This window comes from Phaethon lepturus, unplaced genomic scaffold (genome assembly GCF_000687285.1).
Source record: "Phaethon lepturus isolate BGI_N335 unplaced genomic scaffold, ASM68728v1 scaffold22762, whole genome shotgun sequence".
Classification (NCBI taxonomy): Eukaryota; Metazoa; Chordata; class Aves; order Phaethontiformes; family Phaethontidae; genus Phaethon; species Phaethon lepturus.
This window is the reverse complement of record NW_010524377.1, coordinates 1,941-24,545: the sequence shown is the minus strand read 5'-3', so window position 1 is coordinate 24,545 and position 22,605 is coordinate 1,941. Positions and strand designations below refer to the sequence as shown.

Here is a 22,605-nt window from a genome sequence, read left to right as displayed (position 1 = left end):
ATGAGGGCACTGGCAATCTCAGATGTCCTTTGCCACTGTCGTTCAGCATGGGTTACCGTCACGAGGGGTAATTCTGCTGTTTTACAGATTAATGGAGCAATTTGTTGAGCCAGAAGCTTAATTTCTGGGAAGGAATGGGTGAAATTGCAGGTTGCCCGTGAAGCTGTCAGTTCAGATGAGGCTGGATGGTGTTTTCCAACCTGCAGCATCATACATGTGCTTGGAGCAAGGGGCTTTTCATGGGCCTCCCAACTCTCCCAGGCTCCACAGGCTGCTTGGGAGCAGTCTGGGCACAACAACTGAAAAAAAACCCCAACCTACAGTCTTGTCATCATCAGGTGTCAGTTCTTGGTGCAGAGCTCCATGTTGCTACTTTTGAGGAATCTGCAACTTGATAAAAGCTGAAAACCCCTGTGGGTCATGGTTAGGAAACCAGACTAAGAACAGCATGGTGAAGCAGTATGGCCAAGGCAGGAGGGAGCATGGATGGCTTAGTTCTGAAAGGCTTGTCTCTGCACCTGGCAGCATTCAGTCTTCTTCCCTCTTGCTTCAACTGCTAGTTTTGTAAGCAGTGAGATCAGTCTTTGGATGCAGTGAGACATTTAAGCCTTCTCAGTAGAGCCCAGGTTGCCATGCACAGCACCCCTGGGTGGACTGCAGACACTGCTGAAGCAGATGGATTTGACATGCTTGACTCAAAGAGAGTTTTTTGGCACTTTCACTAAGATCCTGCAAATATTTTTTTTGTTTTTGGAAAAAGGAGATGAAACAGATTGATCCTTCTAGCCATTTGTTTTTAAGAAAAATAACCTGTTTTCAGGGGCTTGTAAAATGCTCATCATTTAGGTATGAAACACAAACTGCACAACAACATACCGTATTATTTGGCATAGCAGAGTAACTGCCAGAGGTGAGTCATGTGTGGGTGGGTCAGATCCTGATCTAATGGTGCGTCCTGACCTGGCATTGTTGTCAGCAGGAATTTTGCATAAATCGCTGGGATGTAGCTCGTGATGTTTACACATTTGGCTTGGGCGAGTAATCAGCAGAAAGTAATCAAACAGGTAAAACAGGATTCATAATCAGGAGAATGTCTTCACATAAACAAAAATTGATGCTGAAGCATTTGCTGAAAGACGTGAAAAACCCTGTGCATAAATACTGGGATTTAAACACATTTACTGATTACATATGCTAATCTGAAACAATACTAATTGCTTAAAAAAAAAATGTACTTAGTCATAGTAAATGTGACATAAAGTAAGTAAGGAAGGAGCTCTGAAATTAGGAGCCAAAAAGAAAATTACAACTTGACAAGCAGCATACTGAACTGAGTTACAATTAAATTGTAGAAATCTCCAGAGTGGCAAGGTACAGCACATCTAGCAATTAGTGGCGGAATCTTCCAACTAGTATCTGAGTTCAGCGCAAAATAATAGCTGGGCTTAATTATAGTCAATAAAATATTACCTATGCAGTTAGGGCTCATGTGGCAGAGAGAAAACTGGTCACAGTATTACAGATCTCAGCAGTTTTCCTGTCACTGAAATACACAGTGAACAAACGAGGAGTCACCATGATATTATAAAAAGATTCATTCTGATCCAGAAAATGTGGCTCCAGGAGGAAAGCCCTCTCTCTTTGACTGTGGTGACAGACAATACCTATTAAGTGTTACTTTTTAGACATTTACTTTGTTAACGATGAAGAAAAGGAAATCAGTAATAGAAAGGAATTAAATGCACAACGTTATTATACAGATCATTGAGATGAGTGGCCTCCTATTAAAGAGGATAAATCCTTTTTGCCACATTCAGAATCAACATTAATAAAAGCTGAAAAGCAGTTAATAAACTTAGTGAAATTAGAAGTTTAAGACATCTAATGACTGATTATGGAAGGCAATATGCATATATGCCAAGCAATGTAATGAAACGTTGAATATTCAAAGAGTTAAAGCCAAAACAGTAAGCAAGGTCTAGTCATTAAGAGCCTGATACCAGGGGTAATTAGGCAGTAAAAGTCAAAAATCTAGCACAGTAAAATCTCTTTTAAAGAAAATGCTCGGTGGCAGCTTGGCATCTGTTTGCCAAAGCCAGTCCATCTTTGCTCCAGCATCCCCTGGAGCACGTATGCTGGTGGATGAGGAAGAAGCTCCGGCTGCCAAAAGGGGTGCAGGTGCTGAGACATACTGCCCTGGGTGACGATGGTAGCAGCCGCCTCCGTCCCCTTGGGTATGAAGCTGTGAGGGGCTCTTCGCTGCCGCAAGTGAAACGCATCCCTTAATTTCTCTAAGCGGGGGAGGCTTGGGAGCTGGTGTGCTGGTGGGGAGAGGCTGATCACGCTAATTGCCACATCAAAGCGCTTCGCTAGGGACATCGTGGTAGAGCTGCTCTCAGGTCAGCTGTTCTCAGGAGGCTGCTGCAGCTCAGCTTCCCATGGCACCAGGGCTGGACCACCCTGCCCGGGCTCTGGAGGTGTTAACCCTGCGTGGCCTCTCGTCTCCCTGCACTGCTGCAGGATGAGTCCCCATGGACGTGGTTTTATTGCACTAGGCTTGTACAGTGGAAAAAGCCTGACTAATGTGCGCATTTCCATTTCTCTTGTTCAAAGTGTTAGATGCAGCCCAAATCTGGCACAGTATTTGGGGGGGGGGCTTAATGTTCATTTTCCTCTTATATTTGACTTCATTTCTCTCATTTCTTGAATTACATTGCATTGTAACATTGCTTAGAACGTAGAACATACCTAAACAAATTGCTTGCACATGGATGGTAGATTAGCCAGTTACAATTTCACAATCCATCCATTCTGATAGGAGTTTTGGAAATGTGGATTATGTGTATTCCATGAGCACTGAGATGGGTGAGTGAGGTGCTGTGCACTCTCAAAAAGTTCTGCACCAAATGAGTAATGCTGAAAATCCATCTCGACATTCTGCAACAATGTTTGGTCCTTGGTGCTTTGCATAAAACGCAACATGTGGATTTAGAAATAAAAGAACATTCAGTTCCTGTAACATGAGTCATGAGGAGATGCTATGTGATTGAGAATATACGTGCGCTTTATTGCCTCTAATTTAATCAGCAAGTAGCATATTCATTATATATATATAAAAAAAATGTGCAGTCTTTGTACGTGGATTTTATCTGAAATAAATCTGCGTTTTCCCACTGTAGCCTATACAGCTTCACAACTTTCTAGAGTATTAGAAGTTCATCTTACATTTCTGTAAAGTTGTATTAACCGATAATGGAGTCTTAACTTGTACCTGTCAGGTGAGCAGCATCATTGCAATATAGTCTGGGGTTTTTTCCATTAACTTTTTTTGGGGGGTGATTTTTGCAAGGAAGCTAAGGTAGTTATGGGAAATAAGGTCTCTAATTCAAGTTTCTCCAAGAAAAACATCTTGCTAATATTTGCCAGAACTGTGTTGGTGGTGCCTTTGGCTGAAGCCTGTGACATTGGACTAATGACTGTTAAGTCCATCTGATTGCTCTGGTTTCCTGCCATACTCAAATCAGCAGCTCCTTGGTTCACCACGGGCAGGACCAGCTCCCGTGCAGGAGGCATTGGCTGGCCAGATTGCTTTCTAAACTACCAAAGCAATCACGAATTATTGTTTGGAAAGTTGATACATTCAGCAAAATATTATCTTCCTCTGTGTGCAATGTTTCAGGGAGTTAGGCAGTAGGGCATTTCAGTAGTAGTATCTTAGAGGGACGTATGTCCTCTGTGGGGACTCTGTCTGTATTGGTTGCCTTGCACTGTAGTTCCTTTTCTGTCTGTGGTTGTAATATTTAAGACACAGGGCAGATGTAAAACAGATGTGGTTTGGCAGATTTAGTATGCCTATAACTGTGAAGAAACTGTCCTTTTTACAGGCGGGTAAAGTCAGGCTGTACAGGAACAGGAACTGCACTATTGTTCCAAGCATACACTTCTCTGGGTTTAAGCTCTGGGCTTTGCTAGTTTAGGATCTTTCATCAAACCGAATAGTCAGTGGAGGTAGGGTATTCTTCTGAAATCCAGCCCAAGCTTTTAGTGTAAAAACTGTTGTTTTCACACATGATCAGTGGTTGTGGGACACCAATTCAGACCCGGGCACCCTTGAACATGCGAAGCTCTGTTCACCTCAGTAATTCCATGGATGATGATGCACACAAGTTGTTGGGGTGAAGAGCAAATGGCAATGCAAATTCTGTGTTCCCCTAGTGTGTGACCCTTGCTTTTGTTTATTGCAGCAAAACCGGAGATTCTCACTCTGGATATGCTTAGCAATGGTATTCTCCAGTGCGTAGCAGCTGGATTCCCAGCCCCTACCATATACTGGTATTTTTGCCCAGGAACTGAGCAGAGGTGAGTTAAGTAAACCAGAGTCTCCAAAGGTTATTCTAGATGCAACACACTCAATTTATAATTAAAACCTAAGAACATAAAGTGATTCGGTAACAGTTATGTTCAAACATTGCATCACTGTTTTCATGATTTTCAGCATTGCATTATTTGTAGTGGTCTGAGGGGAAGGCAGGGATAGGTTTCATTATTCGCCTTTGCGTTCTGGCCTTGAAAGGGGAATAAGCAACATTTTCTGCTGTGGAAAAGTAAAAGCCGAACTTTCTCTCTGCTGCAAGATAGCTAAGGTTTGTATCAGTTTGGCCCCAAATGACACACATTCTGTGTGCAATTTCACAGAATGACAATCACAGAATCACATGTGAATATGGCTGTTATCTTTTGTTTTATATCATGTAATGATATAATCTTTCAAGACATAAAGTAGTTAGGTTTCTATTCACATGAAGCATATGCCAAGTAAACAAGTCCGGGGCTGTTATGGATAAAACCTGATGTCAAGTTACCATGCTTCTAAAAAGATTGTAGAGTTTCACTGTGAGGTGAGCATTTGTGAAGCATGTTTTAAGGTTTTGGTTGACTTCCACTGTGGTTGTAGATCTTGTATTAGCAAGTCATGGGTCTCTCACCTGTGTAATTTGTTTTATACCTAAAATAATTGTTACTTCCCTAATTTTTTTAAAAGTAATTTTTTTATCTTAACTGTGTGCCCATGTAGTAAATATGTGACATATGAAGGAGAGGCAGCATCGTGAGAGAACAAAACTGGGTGTATTCTGGCTGCATATAAGCTTGGTGGTGGTGTATATACATCATGGATCTCTTCTGTGCTGTAATAAAAACGATGCTTGCAGAAAGTTTTCAAGAGCAGGTAATAGACCACAACTGCTCAAAGCTGAAGTTGGAGATGCAGGCTGAATGGTACAAAACCCACAGTGGACTTACAGACCTGTAGGTATCTTTAGCCAAACGCAAAGACCTCGTTGTCCGTTGGGTCAGGCTTGATGTATGTATCCATTTCACCCACTATGTAGAAGACAATGAGACATTGTGATTAGGCTAAATTTTGAGGATAACATCTTCAGCTGAACCCCTTTGTAGAGCAGTGTTTAGTTATCTGATGGTCTGGCAGTGACTGTCTGCCTCAACAGCAGGACCTGTCATCCATTCCAAGAAGCAATCCATGGCAGGTAACTGTCAGTATTGTTTCTCCCAGGTGTTTCGATTCACCGACCATATCCCCCATGGATGTCAAAATCAGTTACACAAACTCATCAGTGCCGTCATTTGAACGACTCCTGGTTGAAAGCACCATTAATGCCAGCATGTTCAGGAGCACCGGCACTGTGTGCTGCGAGGCCTCCAGCAATGGGGACAGGAGCTCTGCTTTCTTCAACTTCGCTATTAAAGGTAATGGCTAGAGTGAATGAGACCATAAAACCTGGGTGCCGTTCAGCTCTTTCTGTAAGAGGATTTTACGTGGTTTACCTTTGCCATAAGAAGGTTTATGGTACTGTGGCTGAGCGTATGATAATGTATTACACTACATATTCTGCCTGTCAAAGCATTGTTTTAATTTTTCAATGAATGTTGTGGTATCATCTTTTTACGGCTCCAGATCTGCAGCATAGTAGTTACCTGTTTTTTTTCTGTCTGTGCAGCACAGGGGCAAGCCACCTACATCATTACACTGGGTTTCATTCTCTCTCTTCCTTTTTCTTTTCCTGTCTTCGTCTGTTTTTACTATTTAGGCCATCTTTTTTTTTTTTTTTCCAAGGAAAAACTGCGTTTTTTAAACATTTTTACAATGTCTCAGCAAAATGTGGTCCTGAACTTGACTGAAGCCTAAGGGACCTGATGTTGTAAAAGAAGTAACAAGAACATACTGCAAAAGGGCTTATGAGTTTTGTAGCACTATTTGTGGGTTTGTGAGGGGAAAAAAAGCACTAGAACATAGATGACTCGAAATGTGTTTGTAAAATCGGTGCTGCTCTTTGCAAAATGAAATGTTCTGCTGCTTTTTTTCTCTATTACACGCAGATATAACATATAAACAAATAAGCCAGATTTGGGGCAGATGGGTTTTACTGGAATGGTATTCCTTTGCTATTCAGCACAACCTCTAGTTGTAAAGACTGCGCTGTAGACATCATACTTTGGGGGAAAAAAGAGAAGAAATTAGGACTTAAGAAAAAAGTCTTTCTTTAACCTAACTGGACTGAGATCATGCAGACCCCTTGCATTAATTGATCGTGGTGTCACGCCTCCTGAATTGATGAAGCTCAGACTCCCGAGGCAGCAAACTGGATGGTTTCTGTGCCAGCCCTGTTCCCCATAGCTCATTCAGGACAGCTGTTCTGATGTACCCGAGCGCATCTGGGAAAGCCAAAACCCCAAACTGTGTTTCACAAGGAAGAACCAAGGAAAGGCTTTCACCTGCATTTCTTAATATAGTTTTCTTGTTCAGTATTTAAGCAGAATTTTCTCTGTTTCTTTCCAGAACAAATCCGTACCCATACCCTTTTCACACCTTTACTAATCGCATTTGGAGTTGCTGCAGGACTGATGTGCATCATAGTCATGATCCTGGTGTACATATATTTGCAGGTAAAATCAGAAGCACCACTGCCTGAGTTAGGAAAGTGTGTAAGCTGCCTGTGGAGGCTTCGTTAGTGACAGCCGTTCTCTTTCCTTTCCAGAAACCCAAATATGAAGTTCAGTGGAAAGTTGTTGAAGAAATAAATGGAAACAACTATGTTTACATAGACCCAATGCAACTTCCTTATGATCACAAATGGGAATTTCCTAGAAACCGGTTGAGTTTTGGTTAGTTTAGATTTATTTAACTTCATCTGCAAGGTGAAACCTTCAGGTCTCATATGAGACTTTGGTCAAACACAGCAGGGTTTTGTCAAAAAGATGTTGTGCAGTAATGCAGATAGTGGTAATTGCTCATACTTACCTTGGGACAAAAAGCAAGCAGGCATATCTACAATAGTTTCCTTGATAACATAAAATAAAATGTTGAACCCTTCAGGAAGAAGTGCTCCTAGTCATTACATTTGTTTTGCTTTATTAGGTAAAACCCTTGGTGCTGGAGCTTTTGGGAAAGTTGTTGAAGCTACTGCTTATGGTCTGTTTAAATCTGACGCTGCTATGACAGTAGCAGTAAAGATGTTGAAACGTAAGTTGCTGTAATATACTGTACAATTTCTTCTCACTCACTTCTGGTCGGCGTGTTACGTACTGACCATTGTGCTTTGCCTTGCAGCAAGTGCCCATTTAACAGAAAGAGAAGCTTTGATGTCAGAGCTTAAAGTGCTGAGTTACCTTGGAAACCACATTAATATTGTGAATCTGCTTGGAGCTTGCACTATTGGAGGTGGGGTGATCAACAGATTATTGATTATTTCTGTTCCTTTTTTATTGCCAGAAGGAGGAACCTTGTGAAGAAGAATCCAGTGCCGCTAAGTATAGAAATCTTAAATACATTTCTTGTTTAGGCAGGTTGCAGATCATCATGACTATCACCTGCGAATTCCTGAGTCTAGATTTTTAGGCTCATCCTAAAAGCAGTAATAAGACCACTGTAGCTGCAGCTAAAAAGGAAGGTTACTGTTACTCTCTTTCACGTGAGCTATAAGTTTTTTCCTCAACCATGCTGTTTCTCACAAATGAGAAAAGATACGTGAACTGGTTCCTTGTTGGTATCCAAGGTGAAGTCAACAGGCCTGTCTTGTATAGTCTTCCAGCCTTTGTTTAAACTGTAAATGTATTTGTTAAGACACCCCTGAAGTTACAAATTCTAAGCAGCACAAAGTTGAGAAAAAGAATTTTCCAAATAAACTATTCCACAACCCAAATGTTTCATATTTGATACTAACTCAGTAAGTTTTTTTTTATACATAGTAAAAGCTGCAAAACAGCTGAAGTGTCAATACAGAGTGATACAGTCCTGTATTTTTAATTTATGTGCATTTTAATACGAAAGATGGTGTTGCTTCTTATACAAATACTTGCTCATTTTTCAAAGAAAAGGAGCTTGTAAAAATTCATAGTTTTAGATGGAGGCAAAACATTTCTCACTTTCACATTTAATGATTTAAAAATAGGATGAAACAATTTTGTTTAAGCAGTCAACAAAGTAGGCTCGCTGGCCTGAGTGCATGTCTGTCTCAGCTGAAAAAATGTGGCATCTGTAAGACAGTCCCGCCACAAATACTGCTTTTGCTATTACGAAAGCTATAATTTTTAAGTGCAGAAAAATGGAAATAAACTAGTGAAGTTAGGAAATGGTGGTACAGAATTACCTTACAGATGAAATAACACGCAGTGCAATTACATATTCAAGGGCCATAGCTGGAGTCATTCACTCAGAAAACATATATTTGATCTATAAACATCCGTGCTGGAGATGACTTGATTCTCCTTTCTGATTTCATTTTAATATTCTAAGACCTTATGCAATGTAGTTTTCTGTCGCAGCAGGCTGTTCTGTTTGAATGATTTTTCCTATTATACTGCAGAATATAACACTCTACATCATTTCCAAAACATTACTGAAGGAGTGTGAAGCTCTACTGTAAACAGAAGTGAATCAAAAGGATTAATGTTTGAAGCTTGAATTACTCTAACGTTTGGAACAAATAACTTCCTTCAGGAAGTGAGCAAAATCAAACAGATGTGTCTGGCCAGAAACATTATCACATGAAGAAAGAGAAAAGAACTTACTTGTTTAATTTTTATACAATGCAATGCTATTGAGATGGAGGGGGAGAAATTAATTGGGAGCGACACAGCTTTAGCTGGACAATAGTTGCTGATCTGTAAAAGGGAAGATGCTGGGTTACTCTTCTATAACTTTTCAAGTCGAGACACTGCTAGGCAGTGTGATTTTTAATAGCCTAGCCTGTGTGCTCGGCTGAATGCTATCTTTATGTAAGGTTTTCTGCTATGAAAACAATACTCACCTGCTTTCTAAACTTCACATATATCTACAGGTCCCACTCTGGTCATTACAGAATATTGCTGCTATGGTGATCTTTTAAATTTTCTGAGACGGAAACGGGATTCATTTATCTGTCCAAAACATGAAGAACATGCAGAAACAGCAGTTTATGAGAACCTTTTGCATCAGGCAGAGCCTGCAGCGTAAGTATGACCTGCTGAAATGTACTTGTGTTTTTAGAAGATTGGGAAAGAGGAGATATCAAAGTTTATTAGAGATAAGAAATGTGGGATTGAATGGAATTGTGGAATGAAAGAAATTTCATGCAGCAGGCTTTGAGGATTCTTTGCTGTGCAAGGATACAATTTAATTAAAGAGACGATTTTTACAGTGGGTGGCTTATTCTAACAGAGCGTGATTGATTGTATACACTCTCTGGTTTACTTCTTTATCAAATTTCCTGTAGTTATTTCATGCAACTCCTTGGCTCTGATCTTCGTACGTATTTGTGTTTATCGTTTCTGTTAAACATTGACAGTGCTTATTTAGCAGCTTGAATGACAATTCCCCCAGTGTTGGGGTGTTAATACTCGGAGGTCTCCTAAGTTCCTGCCTTCAGAAATGACTTCTTACAAAATCAAACCAGCGTCTTACAGTGTCAGAGGCAAGCTGCCACCAGTAGCTCGCTAGACTTCGTGGTGACACGACTCGTGTCACGATTCTGAGATTGCTTTTGTACTTTGTTTTTTTTTTTTTCAGTTACTTCATCTGTATATTTTTAACCACTCTGTTTTAGATACAAGCCCAGAGCTCTTTCCAAGTACGTTTCCAAGCAGATTTCCTGCTTGCTCCTTCCTTTTGCAAAGTGAGAGAGACATAACTTACCAAAACCTAGAGGCTATTACAATAACTGCCCGTTTTTATTTTTAGTGTGTTTATTGCCCCGGTGGGCCCATTACTTTGTGTTGGCAGACCAAGAAGAACCAGGCAGACCCTTAAGTAAAGTCCTTTGTGCCAGCAGGGCGTACTGGTGAAGCTGTTTGTGCCGTGGCAATATATGGATAGCTGTTGATTCCCCAGAGAGGTTGAGACCACTGAGGTGATGAATACAAATCTGCGATTTGCCATTGGAGATGTGCCCACTTTTCAGTGGAGGAATCTCACTGCTTGAGCACATTTTGTAAATTGAAGTATTAATGGTGGAGTATTTACCAAATTCTCATCTCACTATTAACTGTAAAGTTGCAGCTGCTAAATGCGTCAGATGTGTTTGTGGTGGTGACTAAAGCTATTGGTGATCTCATTACTCCTTTCCATGTTAGCTCTGTGGCTGCATTTGTTGTTCGTAAACTAAACAGATATTTCAGGCTAAGGAAGAGCTATGTATATGAGTTCTAATGGCAATGAAGTGAAAAATGCCAAGTACATCCATCATTTCTAAAGGTGCCTCACTGTATATTTTTATAAACCATATAGTATGAAAATCTGTACATTTGAATTATATATAGAAATAAGAAAACTTTAAAAATGTAGCAGATGGCTGTCCCAAGCCTTGGCTGATTCTTTGAAATACATACAAATCCCCTTTGGAACTCTCTGAATTTAACATTTTTTACCATTTTTCTTCTGCATTTCAATTGCCACTTGAGTTGGTAAAATACTCTGGTAGAAGTTGGCCTAAGCAGAAGAAGGAAGCACTAACAGATCCTGTGAAACATCTGGATGTTAATTTATAAAGACTGAAGTCTGTATAAACAATATACATATGAAAGGTTTTGTTTGCTCACCTGAGCCAAACTTTGAGATGTATCATTAGCTGTACTGACAAACCTCTCTTTCTGTACAGGCCTTTCCTCATCTTTTTTACACACCCATGAGTTTCCAATCTACAGATCACTTATAGAGCATTATATTCAGAAGGTTGGCATTACTTTGGCTTTTTGTTTGGATGGCTTTTGAGACCTTTTTCACTAAACTGTATTTCGTTTCATCTGCTGCCTCTACAGTGATGTTGCCAATGAGTACATGGACATGAAACCAGGAGTATCATATGCAGTCCCACCAAAAGCTGATAAAAAACGACCAGTAAAGTCTGGTGAGTACAGTGACAAGGAATTCTATTTGCGGCTGGGAGTGCAGAGAGAGGGGTTTCATGGATTTTTTTCAGTTTTGTCATACTTTTCTCTCATGGATGGGGACAAGTAAAACTCATTAATTGATATGAGATGGCTTGAGAAAGAACAACATGCTAAATTACAGTGTCTTACATTTCTCCACACTTAAATGGAGTATCAGGATTATTTTTTGCTTTTTACGTGACTCTAGTCTGATACTTATTCAGATCAGGGTTTTGTTTAACGTTAAAACAACTGTTTCAAAATGATTACACTTGCTCCACTCAAAAACTGTTGTTGTTTATATTGCGTAGGATCCTACACCGATCAGGACGTTACCCTTTCTATGTTGGAAGATGATGAACTTGCTCTAGACGTTGAAGATCTACTAAGCTTTTCTTACCAGGTGGCAAAGGGCATGAGTTTCCTTGCTTCCAAAAATGTAAGTTAATAATTTTTCAGAGCTGGACAGAATCGGTAGATTTCTGATTTCCTTTAGCATCACTTTCAGTGTTTTAATGTGATCCACGTATTTAAATGCTGAATATTTCTGTGTTCTTTTCAACAAGCACTGCAAACTGATATGCTGCTTCTCATTCCTGAAGCTTTGGCTAAGAGTTCTGTACTGTGGTCATTGGCCAAAAGTGGTGGTTTATATCCCATAAAACAGAATATAGGGTACACAGTAGTCAACGTGAAGCAGTGCCATTGCGTATCCACAGTTCAGGTTCAGGCTAGTAGAATCAGTGGCCTTCCTCATGAACAGAACTAGAAATGTCAAGAGAAGAAGACAGAGGAGAGGAATTCCAGCAAAGTGTGTTTGCTGCACCCCGAGGCTCCACTGATTAATAATGTCATGTGCTGGGAGACGGCAGGCACAGCTGAACCCTGCCTAGCGTGGGTGGTGTCTCTTACGGGTTTTATCTTCAGCCCTTCCTTTGTTTCTTGGAGCACCCAGGTAGTTTCTTGAGAGCTCCTGATGTCTTTGAAGGCACTGGATCCCATAGGAACCCTGAGTTACTTCTTCAGACTTCTCTGGCGTATGGAAATTAATGAATTTCATGAAAGAAAGAGAAACCTAACGTGGACACCTTCAAAAACAATTAATTCTGGAGAGTTTAAGACTTATTCTCTGTGGCACTGCTGGAGAGTTTACAAACTAAAGAACAGTATGAAGACAGCTGAAAAGCTATCTATTTGCATGAGTTTTAAACAATGCTGCACTTGCTACTTCTCTCATACAGAATACTGCCTTAGACAGGGGAGCTATCACATTGCGTGCTTTTTTTAATCATTATGGCTTAATGTACAGGATATGTCTTGTTTTTTAATTTTCTGAAAAGATAAAATCAGCCTAGAGACCCACAAATGGTATTTGTTGGCTACCCTGAGCATAATAGACATTTCTCTGGGTTTCATAGGAGAAGTATTGCATAACTGAGAGGGATTTATATGGAATAGAAATCTTAAGCACAGCATAATTATGATCTTCCTATGGTTGTTCTTATGTTTTATTGGAAAAATGCCATTTAACATGTAAACATTGTAACTAATATAGACACAGGATAGTTCAGGTGCATCCTGGGTAAAGCGCAAAACCAAACTTCTGCAATTTAAGGAAAATAAAGTAATCCTGGGATCCTGTGTTAGTAGTGGGAAATGTGACTCTAATTCTGCTCCAAAGGAAGTCCATGTTAATATTCACTCTTGCACTTGTTTTTTTTCCCCTACTGTTCCTCCATCCAAGCCCTTTAGTCTATTTTTCATCTATCAGCTTCAAAATGGGCCTGACAGGCAAACACATTACATTACATTACAGATTTTAGTGGTTTTCACCAGACTCCTGCATCCTTTGCTATTCAGGACATCCAGTGCTTTGCGCACATTTTCTTTATTTCTTCTTATTTTCCTATATAATAGCCCCAGGATTCACTATGCATCATTCACAGTGACTGTTTTCTTTATAGTCTTTCCATTAATACAAACAGACACCAAGGCATTAAGTAGCAAAGGCAATAATGAATGTAACACCCCCTCACCGTGAGGTCAGGAGCTAATGCGCAAGTATCGCTGTGGCAGTGCAGAATTAACGATTGTCACAGAATTAAGTTGCACTGTGCTAACACATTACTGTGCTTGGTCCTCTTTGGTCATTGTGTACATACACACTCTTAGCTCTAGCTAGTAAATGCAGAGTAGTGTGGGCTGATGGATAAGATGCTTCAAATTGCCTCATGCCCTGGGGCAAGGAGGGTCAGCGCAGAGTATCCAGCAGTGCAGAGTATCCAGCTGCTCTTCTGCAACTTGCTTGTGTATCAAGGCTCGGAGGCATAAAAGTGCCTCTGTGCAGGAGTCAGGATAGGAGCCTATCCCATGGGGGATAATTCCCTTATTAAGCACACAGTGCCTTAATCGCAAGACAGGGCTTCCTCCAATGGACAAAGTCTTTATTCAACGCAAGCAGCACTGATTCTGGAGGAACAAGGCAGAGGCATGCTGGATGCTTGGCCATTCCTTCATTTTACTGCTTCAGTGCAGTTGTGCTCTCAACTTTACATATGCAAAGTGAAGAATATGTTGGATTGGGAGGTGAATGAGAGTCCCCTGAGACAGTAATTGTCATTAAAAATAGTTCCTCATGTAAGCATGGAAAAGGGACAGAGATGAAGTTGCTTATGCAACCGGCAGTTACTATTTTTGGAGTATGATTTGCATAATTCTTGATATTTTAAGTCATTTTCTGTAGGGTTTTCCTGAAGTTTTGTATTTCAAGGGAAAAAATGAAGAGAAAAATCTTCAGCTATTTTTTAGACAGCTATGGCCTGCATACAATATACCATCAGGAAAGCGGGAGCCCAATGTTGTCCTCTCCAGACGGAAAAAGGGATCATTTTGTTAGAGAACAACCTCCATTCTCTAACAAACACGCATGGGCTCCACATTTGCATACAACGAAAACGCGACTGCTAGGAAACTCAGGCACCCTTCTGGAGCTGCAGCTACAAACACATGCACACTTCACAAGTGATAACTGGAGTATAAGCTAGCTAGGTCACTGAAAGCGTGACTGTTCATTGAGAGATACTGGCATTTCCAGTATTTTCAAATACTTAAATCTGCTCATAAAACTCACCTAGGTACTTAATAATTCAGGTCTTCCAGAGGAGTATTTTTGAAATGGGATTCAGTTTCCTGACTTGTGTGCTTTGAAGTTGTTGCCACAATTTTCCCTATTTTCAGCTTTTCAGCCCTTTTCCCTCAACCACAGTAGTTACTTAATAAAAGACTGGAACGATTTTAGAAGCAAACCACATTTTCCCCTTATTTGTCCTGCATTAGGAAACAGGCCAGTGATTTTTTGATAAAAAGGCAGCGAAAAAGTACATTAAACTTTAGCTGCGAACGTGAAACACAAGGAAATTCAAAGTGACTGCAAGTGGACTTTTCTAAAATAAATGCATAGACAACCTTAACTATGAGGATCAATGTCATCATAGTAAAAATACTATACCAGAGTGTTTAGTCTGTTTAATCATCTGAGTGTGCTTATTAACACATGACTTCATTATGACTTTCAGCTTGCAATAAAATGCATAATGCAGTAAGTTATATAGCTAAGTAAACATGTAACCAAGCAACAGCCTGTTAAGGATATTATAAAATAGCTTTGTTTGTTTTTCTGTTTGTTACTTAGTGCATTCATAGGGATCTGGCCGCAAGAAATATTCTTCTAACTCACGGTCGGATAACAAAAATCTGTGACTTTGGCCTGGCAAGAGATATAAGGAATGACTCAAATTATGTGGTCAAAGGAAACGTGAGTATATACGATACTTTATCCACCTGTTTTAAGTTAGGGGAGTTCCTGTTGTCTTGACTTGCAAAGAAAAGTCTTTCTTAGGCAGAAATCTAAATTTCCCAATTCTGTTATATATCCATGCTGGTCAGGAACGTTAGGAGGGGCAATTCCTGACATAGATGTGTGTGCTGACAAAACCCTTGCTATATACACGTTGTTATACTGCAAAAAACATGCTGGTATCTGAATGTATGTTGTAGTGGAGGAGATGTCGTAGTGGAGGAGATGTTTTTGCTGCACTAATACAATGCCCAGCCTTTCAGTTATATCTGAATGTGCTCAGAGTTACAGCTCTGTGAGTCATTGCAAGTTTTGCCACTGGAATATTCTGTTACCCATTCCTAAATATAATTATTTTGAAACTTTTTCTCTGGGCATTGCTATATTTTTCCATTACTGAAATAGTTTATTTTATAAATATCTAAATAATCAGGGCTTTGCATCCTGTTCTTTGCTACAAAGCATCACGCAGGCAACAGAAAACTGGCTTCTGAACTGTGAATTTATTGATTAGGGCGTAGTGGGGGCCAAAAAAGCCTTAGCTTTAACTGTTTCCATGTACAGATTTTAACCTTGTGTGTGTAACGTACAGCTTTAACTTGCAGCTGTAGTTCAAACGCTGTAAGGGTTGGAACAAGACACTATTTTGATGAGAAAAGTTTAAAACTTCCTATGTAGAAGGGGTACTGATTACACTGGTACGTACTAGACCTCTGCAGGTGTACAAAGATGCTTTGAAGTGATGCAGATTACCTTGGCAGTACTCAAAGTCCCCTTTAAAGTGCTAGTGCAGTAAAAGGAGGTCTACTACAAAGGAAAATTGAGTCTATCTGTGGTTAAGCTGGAGAAGTGTGCTACAGTGTATGCATCTCAAACTCGTATGCACTGCCTGGATTAATATTGTAAGTCTGCATCAGATACATGCAGCCACCCAAGTGCCTTCAGACTACACGTGTTTTCAGTTGCACCATTTTTCGAAGGAGAAAAGATCCATGTTCAATAAGGCAGCCCTCACTCCCAGCCCTGCTGAGAGCTCCATGGTCAGAGGCTGGTCGGAGGTTAGGGATCTGACAACACACAAACTGAAGGTTGCCCATCCAGGCTTTGGGCAAGCTGATAAAGAGGGAAAATCCCACACATGAGCATCTCTCACTAAAGTGGTTTGCCATGCTTTGTTAACCTCAGTCAGTCCATGGCACCTTAGGTATCCGAGACATCTCTGCTGCTTTGCTGTCACCTAGCAGTCCCTGATGGCCCAGGTACCTACAGCATCCCTGTTTTAGGCTGCGGGTGAGAAGGTTTTATTGGTTGTCATCAAAACCAATGTTGGTACCAGCCACTGGGTGCCTAGAAATTGAGGTTAGGGAACAACAGGAGCAGAAATAATTCAGGAATGGCTGTCCTGGCAAAACACTGAGTGGCATTTAGCCTAAGCAAGCTGCTTTCAAGCTCAGGGTCAGGTCAGGAGCTGCTTGATCAGTCAAGGCTCCTGGGAGTGGGAAGTGCAGACCGGCAGCTTAGGAGGGAAGTGGGCAGTAAGTAATGAACTTCTACATGTGTAGGCTACCCTTTAAGTTTCCTGAGTTCCCTGACAATAGGATTTTACGTAGCCTTGAAAGGGTCAGAGGAGGATAGGCTGCAGCTGCCTGGGGAGAGAGGAAGCAGTGGCTGCAGGAGGCGTCTAGTGGCATCTGGCCTGATCTTAAAGCAGATGGGGAGCGCGGGGGCATCGCTAGCCGTGGACGCTGCTGCGAGGCAGCGCTGCCGACAGCGGCTGGGGGCTTGGCCAGGAAGAGTGTTTGCTGTCTGTGGTGTTCAGGAAATAAACAACTTTGCCCCTCTGGTGAGCCAGCCCATGGCAAAAGCTTCCTTTCCTCCATCTCATTTCTTTTCCTTTCCATTTACCTTCTTCTCTCTTGGGTCTCCCTTCCTCTGAAGACTTTAAGGCTCGCCTCTATAGTATGGTTGAAATAGATCTTTGGACATATCGTTGTGAGACCACTTCAAAGGAAGAGGTCTGGTTTCTCCTACAGCACAAGTGCTTAGGGCAGAAGCCTGACTGGCTCCTGCAGTCAGGTGAGGAAAGGGCAAAGCAGGGAGAAGAAGGTGGAAGCAAATCTAAAGGCTTTCTGTGCCCTTTCCTCTGCTCCAGTTAACAGTTTGTCTCCACACAAACTTATGAAAAATGTCATATAATAAAAAAATATATATATTTTTTTCATACGAATTTTCATTTCTTTTCTGATACACTGTGGAGGTAAAGCAGATGTCTTCACTGTTGATTAGTGATTAAAGCCTTGAAGCATCTTGACTATGTGAATCTCATCTGTGTGCTTATGGTAGCCAGTCCATGGAATTAGACTCGCGTGTTTGCATAAAGAACCTTGCCATAGTCATATATATGATTTTTCTCTTAATTCCTGCCATCCCTTATAAAGAAGACAGAAGGAATCACACAGTATACAGAAAATCAGAGAGCAAGGAGCTGCACGAGTTTGGTAGACCCACAGAAAGATGGATCAATAACCATGCAGCACTTGGAGCCTCTAAAATGCTGAGATTTTGATTTTTCATTGGGTACTTTTATTTCTTGATTTAACAAGTATTTAAAGCACATAAGAAGTAGAAAAGGTTAATTTTACCTTGTGAATATTTCTATGCGTTATGTCCATTGTCTGAATTTATTCCCTTTTCCCTGAAAGGCTCGTCTTCCAGTGAAGTGGATGGCACCTGAAAGTATTTTCAATTGCGTCTACACCTTTGAGAGTGATGTCTGGTCTTATGGGATATTGCTTTGGGAGCTCTTTTCTTTAGGTAAGCTCCTTCAAGGTCTTTACGTCAGGGGATTTCTGTTTCATCTTGGGTTTACTGCAGATGCAGAAATCATGTTGCTCACGTGCTATCTCAACAGGAAGCAGCCCATATCCAGGGATGCCTGTGGACTCCAAGTTCTATAAAATGATCAAGGAGGGATACAGGATGTTCAGCCCTGAGTGTGCACCACCTGAAATGTAAGTGAGCAACCAACATCTCTAATCACCAAACATCAGCAATGATGCAAAGGAAGGGAATCTGTGCTTCTTGCATTAAGGCTCATTTCACTGCCTCATGGTCTTTTTTTTAAAGTTCTTTTCACATATTAAATAATTAATGTACTCTAACTAGCAGAATACATGCCTGTGTTGTTACTAGGAATGAAATGCACTCATGCCTTGTACCATCTGATCACTTTGTCATCGCATCTGCTCCATGTCAATAAATTATTGACAGATCACAGAACATAATTAAACATTTTTAAATCAGATAAAGTAGTCAATGAGATGTATCACCAGACTGTACAGCACCTGCATTTGTGCTGTACTTCCTGACAGCAAGAGGACTGGCTTCTGATCTTCTTTACAAGCCATCCCTAATTCACTGTTTTGTAAATGATTGGCACTTAGCAAGCTGTCAAAGAGAACTGTGTCCAGAGACTCCCATTAGTATTGAGTCCTTTGTTGTCACAAGCACAGGTGTTAGCAGCACTATTTCTATTCTTAAAAGTCGTTTAAAGATGGTAAACTGTGGGACTGGGTCACACTTTTCTTTCAAATAATAATGGAGGCAAGATAAGAGCTCTAAGGTTTTCCTCATGAGCGGCACTTAATTTCAGTATCTTTGCAGGTATGACATAATGAAGAGTTGCTGGGATGCTGATCCTTTACAGAGACCCACATTTAAACAAATCGTACAGCTGATAGAGCAACAGCTTTCAGATAATGCCCCCCGGGTAAGTTATGGATCATCAGGTTTTTTGAATCAAAGCAGTTTCAAGCAAGACGTTAGACTAGAGCTGTGAGGAGCAAAGAGCCTGAGCACTTCGCGTTAGTTTTCCAGAAGTATTTACGTAGCTTTGCACTGTCAGTTTGGGTGGTAGGAATGATGTCTGGGCTACTCACTTCTGCCCTGTTGTGCCATTAGACAGTAGCTGTCAGCCCATACCCAAAATGTACCAGCTGGAGAAGGCTCTTGGGATGGTTGATGTTCCTCACTCAAAATAGACGTGGCACAACAGTTTGATGTTACAAAATGCAATGGTACTGCATAAATTCATCTTATCTTAAACTATGAAAAAATTTATTAATCTGGGAAACATCTCAGAAGCGAAGTATATCTAGCTTTTTTATTAGAAAAGCTTTCTGGATGAAGGAGTTGGGTTTTCTTTGCTCTTCTGCCTTTTCTCACTTGTGCTTTGCTTAGCTCTATTTATACAACCTTGGAGGCATGTCGTGACTAACTGTATTCACTGCTCTTTTGACCATTTTTGACCCTAGTAAAAGCATTTTCTGAGAGGGTAATTGGACAAAACAGTCCAAAGAAAAATTGGAGGCACAGCAGAAACTTAGATTTTCTCTCACAATAACATTGTGTGTTACTGGGGTTTAAAAATGTAAGTTTAAAACCTGGTTTAAAAATAAAGCTTCCTTTTACCTTCTGGATGCCTTCTTTGGGCACAGAGTACATGGCTTCCTGACAATTTGAGAAAAGAGGAAACTGAAAGCTGCTGGTGTTCGATTGCATCCTGTAGAGTATTTTTGGCAGGTGCAGGCATTACTAAAACAAAAGCAAGAATGCAAAGGAAATATTAGTGAGGTTTCTGGGGGAGTTTAGTAATAACTTGAGCTGTGTTTTTTCAAGCGCAGTTGAAATTTGGTGTGCAGTTGGAAGCTGCAGTGTTGTTGTTAACTGAGGTTGAGGTTCCTGACTCTTTAAAAGATCAGTTAAGCCCAAGACCTTTTGAAACTCTCTTTAGATTTGCAAAAAAACACCTGAGCTGGAACCCTTCCATGGCATGTGCAGTACACAGTGGGAAAAGGCTAGGAAAGGAGAGCTTTCCAAGTATGCATGAAGGGAGTGGTCTGCAGAATATTGACACCGGTCTTTGGCTTCTGCAGGTTTATGCAAACTTCTCAACTCCACCTTCCAGTCAAGGAAATGCTCCAGATCACTCAGTGAGGATTAACTCTGTGGGTAGCAGTGCTTCATCTACTCAGCCTCTCCTGGTACGCGAAGATGTTTGAGTGGCATCTGGAAGAAGAGGAGCCCAGATGTATTCGCTGTTTGTATTGCGCAGGGCGTGAGAGAGGGACGACTTCAATAATTTCTCTTACTTTTACTCACTACTACCACTGTGTAGCTGAAACGTTGTTGTAATACTGTCCTTTACCACACACTGTTACACATAATCTGCTGAGCACGGTTACAGGCATCATTGCAATGTTAACTGAAGCTGTATATATTTTGCTATATTGTGTGTATTTGCAGTAGAGAGCCAGATCTGAAGAAAAAAAAACAACCAACAAAAGAAATCCTGAGCCAGGGTGTGGAACGAGATGACTGCAGATCAAACCAAATCTGCAGTGATCCTTCTCTGGATCTGTGCCTGGAAGGCATACAGCCATTTTCTAGTTCATCTTGTTTTGCTGAATTTAAGAAATAAACAAATATGAAGCTAATGGCTTTGCAAACCCCTTTCCACATCCAGCCAAGCCTGGGAAGCTTTCCCAGGCAGGTATTGTAGATGGGAGATCAGCAAGGGTGCTGTATGTACCTGGGCAAGAGAGGTGAAAGGACCGGAACCCTTCCAAAGTTGGTCTGCACCACAGCAAGCCCTCCCGGGAGCACTGGGGTTTGAACCAGAGGAGAAGAGCGTGGATCTTCATCTTTATTTCCCACCCGTGCCGTTAGCCTTGCAGGCCGGTCACGAGGTTTCCATGGGTATATGCACTACTTCCCACTGGCCCGTTCCCTGCCAGGGATGGAGCTGCCCATCGCTGGGTCTCACCCCACCACGGAGCCTGAATCGCTTCTGCGCCCCCCTGCCCTAGGAGCCCGAGGGCTTTGATGCTTGTTTTGCTAATAGTTACATCCAAAAGTGTTCACCAAAGATAGGTGGGCGCTGCCAAGTTGGTCAAAATAGAGGAGGAAGGCTGCTCCCAGTAAACTGTATCTGGAGGAGAGGCCGTTTAACGAGTCATCTTATCTAAGCAAGAGCAGAAGCAAAAAATTCTCTCCTGGGGGCCCTTTCTTTATCATGTCCTACCCAGGTGAATCTTTCCCACAGGCAGGCTTGGATAGTGCTAAGTGGAAAGGGCTATTTTCCCTTGCCCCAATTTTTTTCATCTTCCTATAGTAGTCCAGAGATCATAATAGAAGAAGAGCCTAACTGGGAAGCGCTGAATTTGTAAATGGGATAAAAGAAAGAATATCTTCAGTCTTGTTTGACAGACATGAGGCTTTGGGGTCAGTATCTGTTGAGCCCAGGGTTGTGCTCAAGGATCTTCTAACCCCTTCCCATCAGAAACACTGCTTGTTCTTTTCTCCCTTTGTTTCTGTCCCCTAGAAATTAGTAAAGGCATTGAGAAGCATTTGTAAGAGGCAGAGTACTAGTTAAGTACCTATTTATTTACAATGCACTTAAGCACTCTGTAACTTATACTTTACCAGGATTTTGGTTGAGTTTACATGCAATTTAAATGTGTAACTAACTGCCCAAATGCAAGGTAATTGTAAATACACACACTGGTAGTATATTTTGGGTTATGTTGAATACCACACTCCTCCTATGACTGTGCATTTGGTTTATTGTTACAGGAATCTGTCTTTCAGAGTTAAGTCAAAAACTAGCCATTTGCACTGAACTTCCTTAGGCTGTTGCACCTTTCCAAAGTTAGCCAGTTGTTTGGAGGCACTCTTATGCATACTTGTTGTTGAGCATTTTCAGTTTAACGCTATAAAAGCTCTTTTGTAACGTGTTGGCTTTCAGAGCAACTGTAGACAAACTAGTTGTTATAATTATAGACGTCTCGGTACTTTACAGACACTTAGTTGAAAGAGATTTGGGTTTTTTCGTTCTTGAAATTTATATTTTTATAATTTGGGGATTTTTGAAACTTATTTTGCAATGGCTTGGTGTTTTGAATGGGTTTATGCATTGTTTTTGTAAATATGGAAATGTAGCAATAATGTCCTTTCGACTATCCTCAGTCCTTGAGTCTCAAAAATATTTTTTTATATATATATATGCAAAAACTATATGTATAAATATGTAAGTGTTTGAAAGTTTATGAAACACTTATGGATATGTTGCTCAGTTGTAGAATTGCAGTTCAGAAAAGTTCAAATAAATCTGTAAATATGTATTCAAATGCTACTGATGTGTACTATGTTAAAATGGAATATTTTCATGTAAGTCTTAAATAAATTCTTGGGTTGATGCAAAATCTTAGTGTCTGGCCACACAGAGGTCAAGTTTGGCATTCTGAAATATTTTTGCAAATGTGTGCCGG

General features: G+C 40.8%; 1 protein-coding gene across 1 annotated transcript in view; it reads left to right on the top strand.

Moving 5' to 3' along the window:
• KIT (v-kit Hardy-Zuckerman 4 feline sarcoma viral oncogene homolog) overlaps positions 1 to 20,764 on the top strand; it is a gene marked incomplete at its 5' end in the record, with an annotated part of 28,851 nt that extends 8,087 nt beyond the window's left edge. Inside the window, 14 exons of the mRNA XM_010282432.1 lie at positions 4,245 to 4,359; positions 5,573 to 5,766; positions 6,857 to 6,963; positions 7,056 to 7,182; positions 7,436 to 7,540; positions 7,628 to 7,738; positions 9,357 to 9,507; positions 11,311 to 11,399; positions 11,733 to 11,860; positions 15,113 to 15,235; positions 17,980 to 18,091; positions 18,189 to 18,288; positions 18,941 to 19,046; positions 20,212 to 20,764. Of these exons, the coding sequence (XP_010280734.1) occupies positions 4,245 to 4,359; positions 5,573 to 5,766; positions 6,857 to 6,963; positions 7,056 to 7,182; positions 7,436 to 7,540; positions 7,628 to 7,738; positions 9,357 to 9,507; positions 11,311 to 11,399; positions 11,733 to 11,860; positions 15,113 to 15,235; positions 17,980 to 18,091; positions 18,189 to 18,288; positions 18,941 to 19,046; positions 20,212 to 20,337 (1,694 nt within the window). The remainder of the gene's footprint in view (positions 1 to 4,244; positions 4,360 to 5,572; positions 5,767 to 6,856; positions 6,964 to 7,055; positions 7,183 to 7,435; positions 7,541 to 7,627; positions 7,739 to 9,356; positions 9,508 to 11,310; positions 11,400 to 11,732; positions 11,861 to 15,112; positions 15,236 to 17,979; positions 18,092 to 18,188; positions 18,289 to 18,940; positions 19,047 to 20,211) is intronic.
• Positions 20,765 to 22,605: the final 1,841 nt, after the last annotated feature.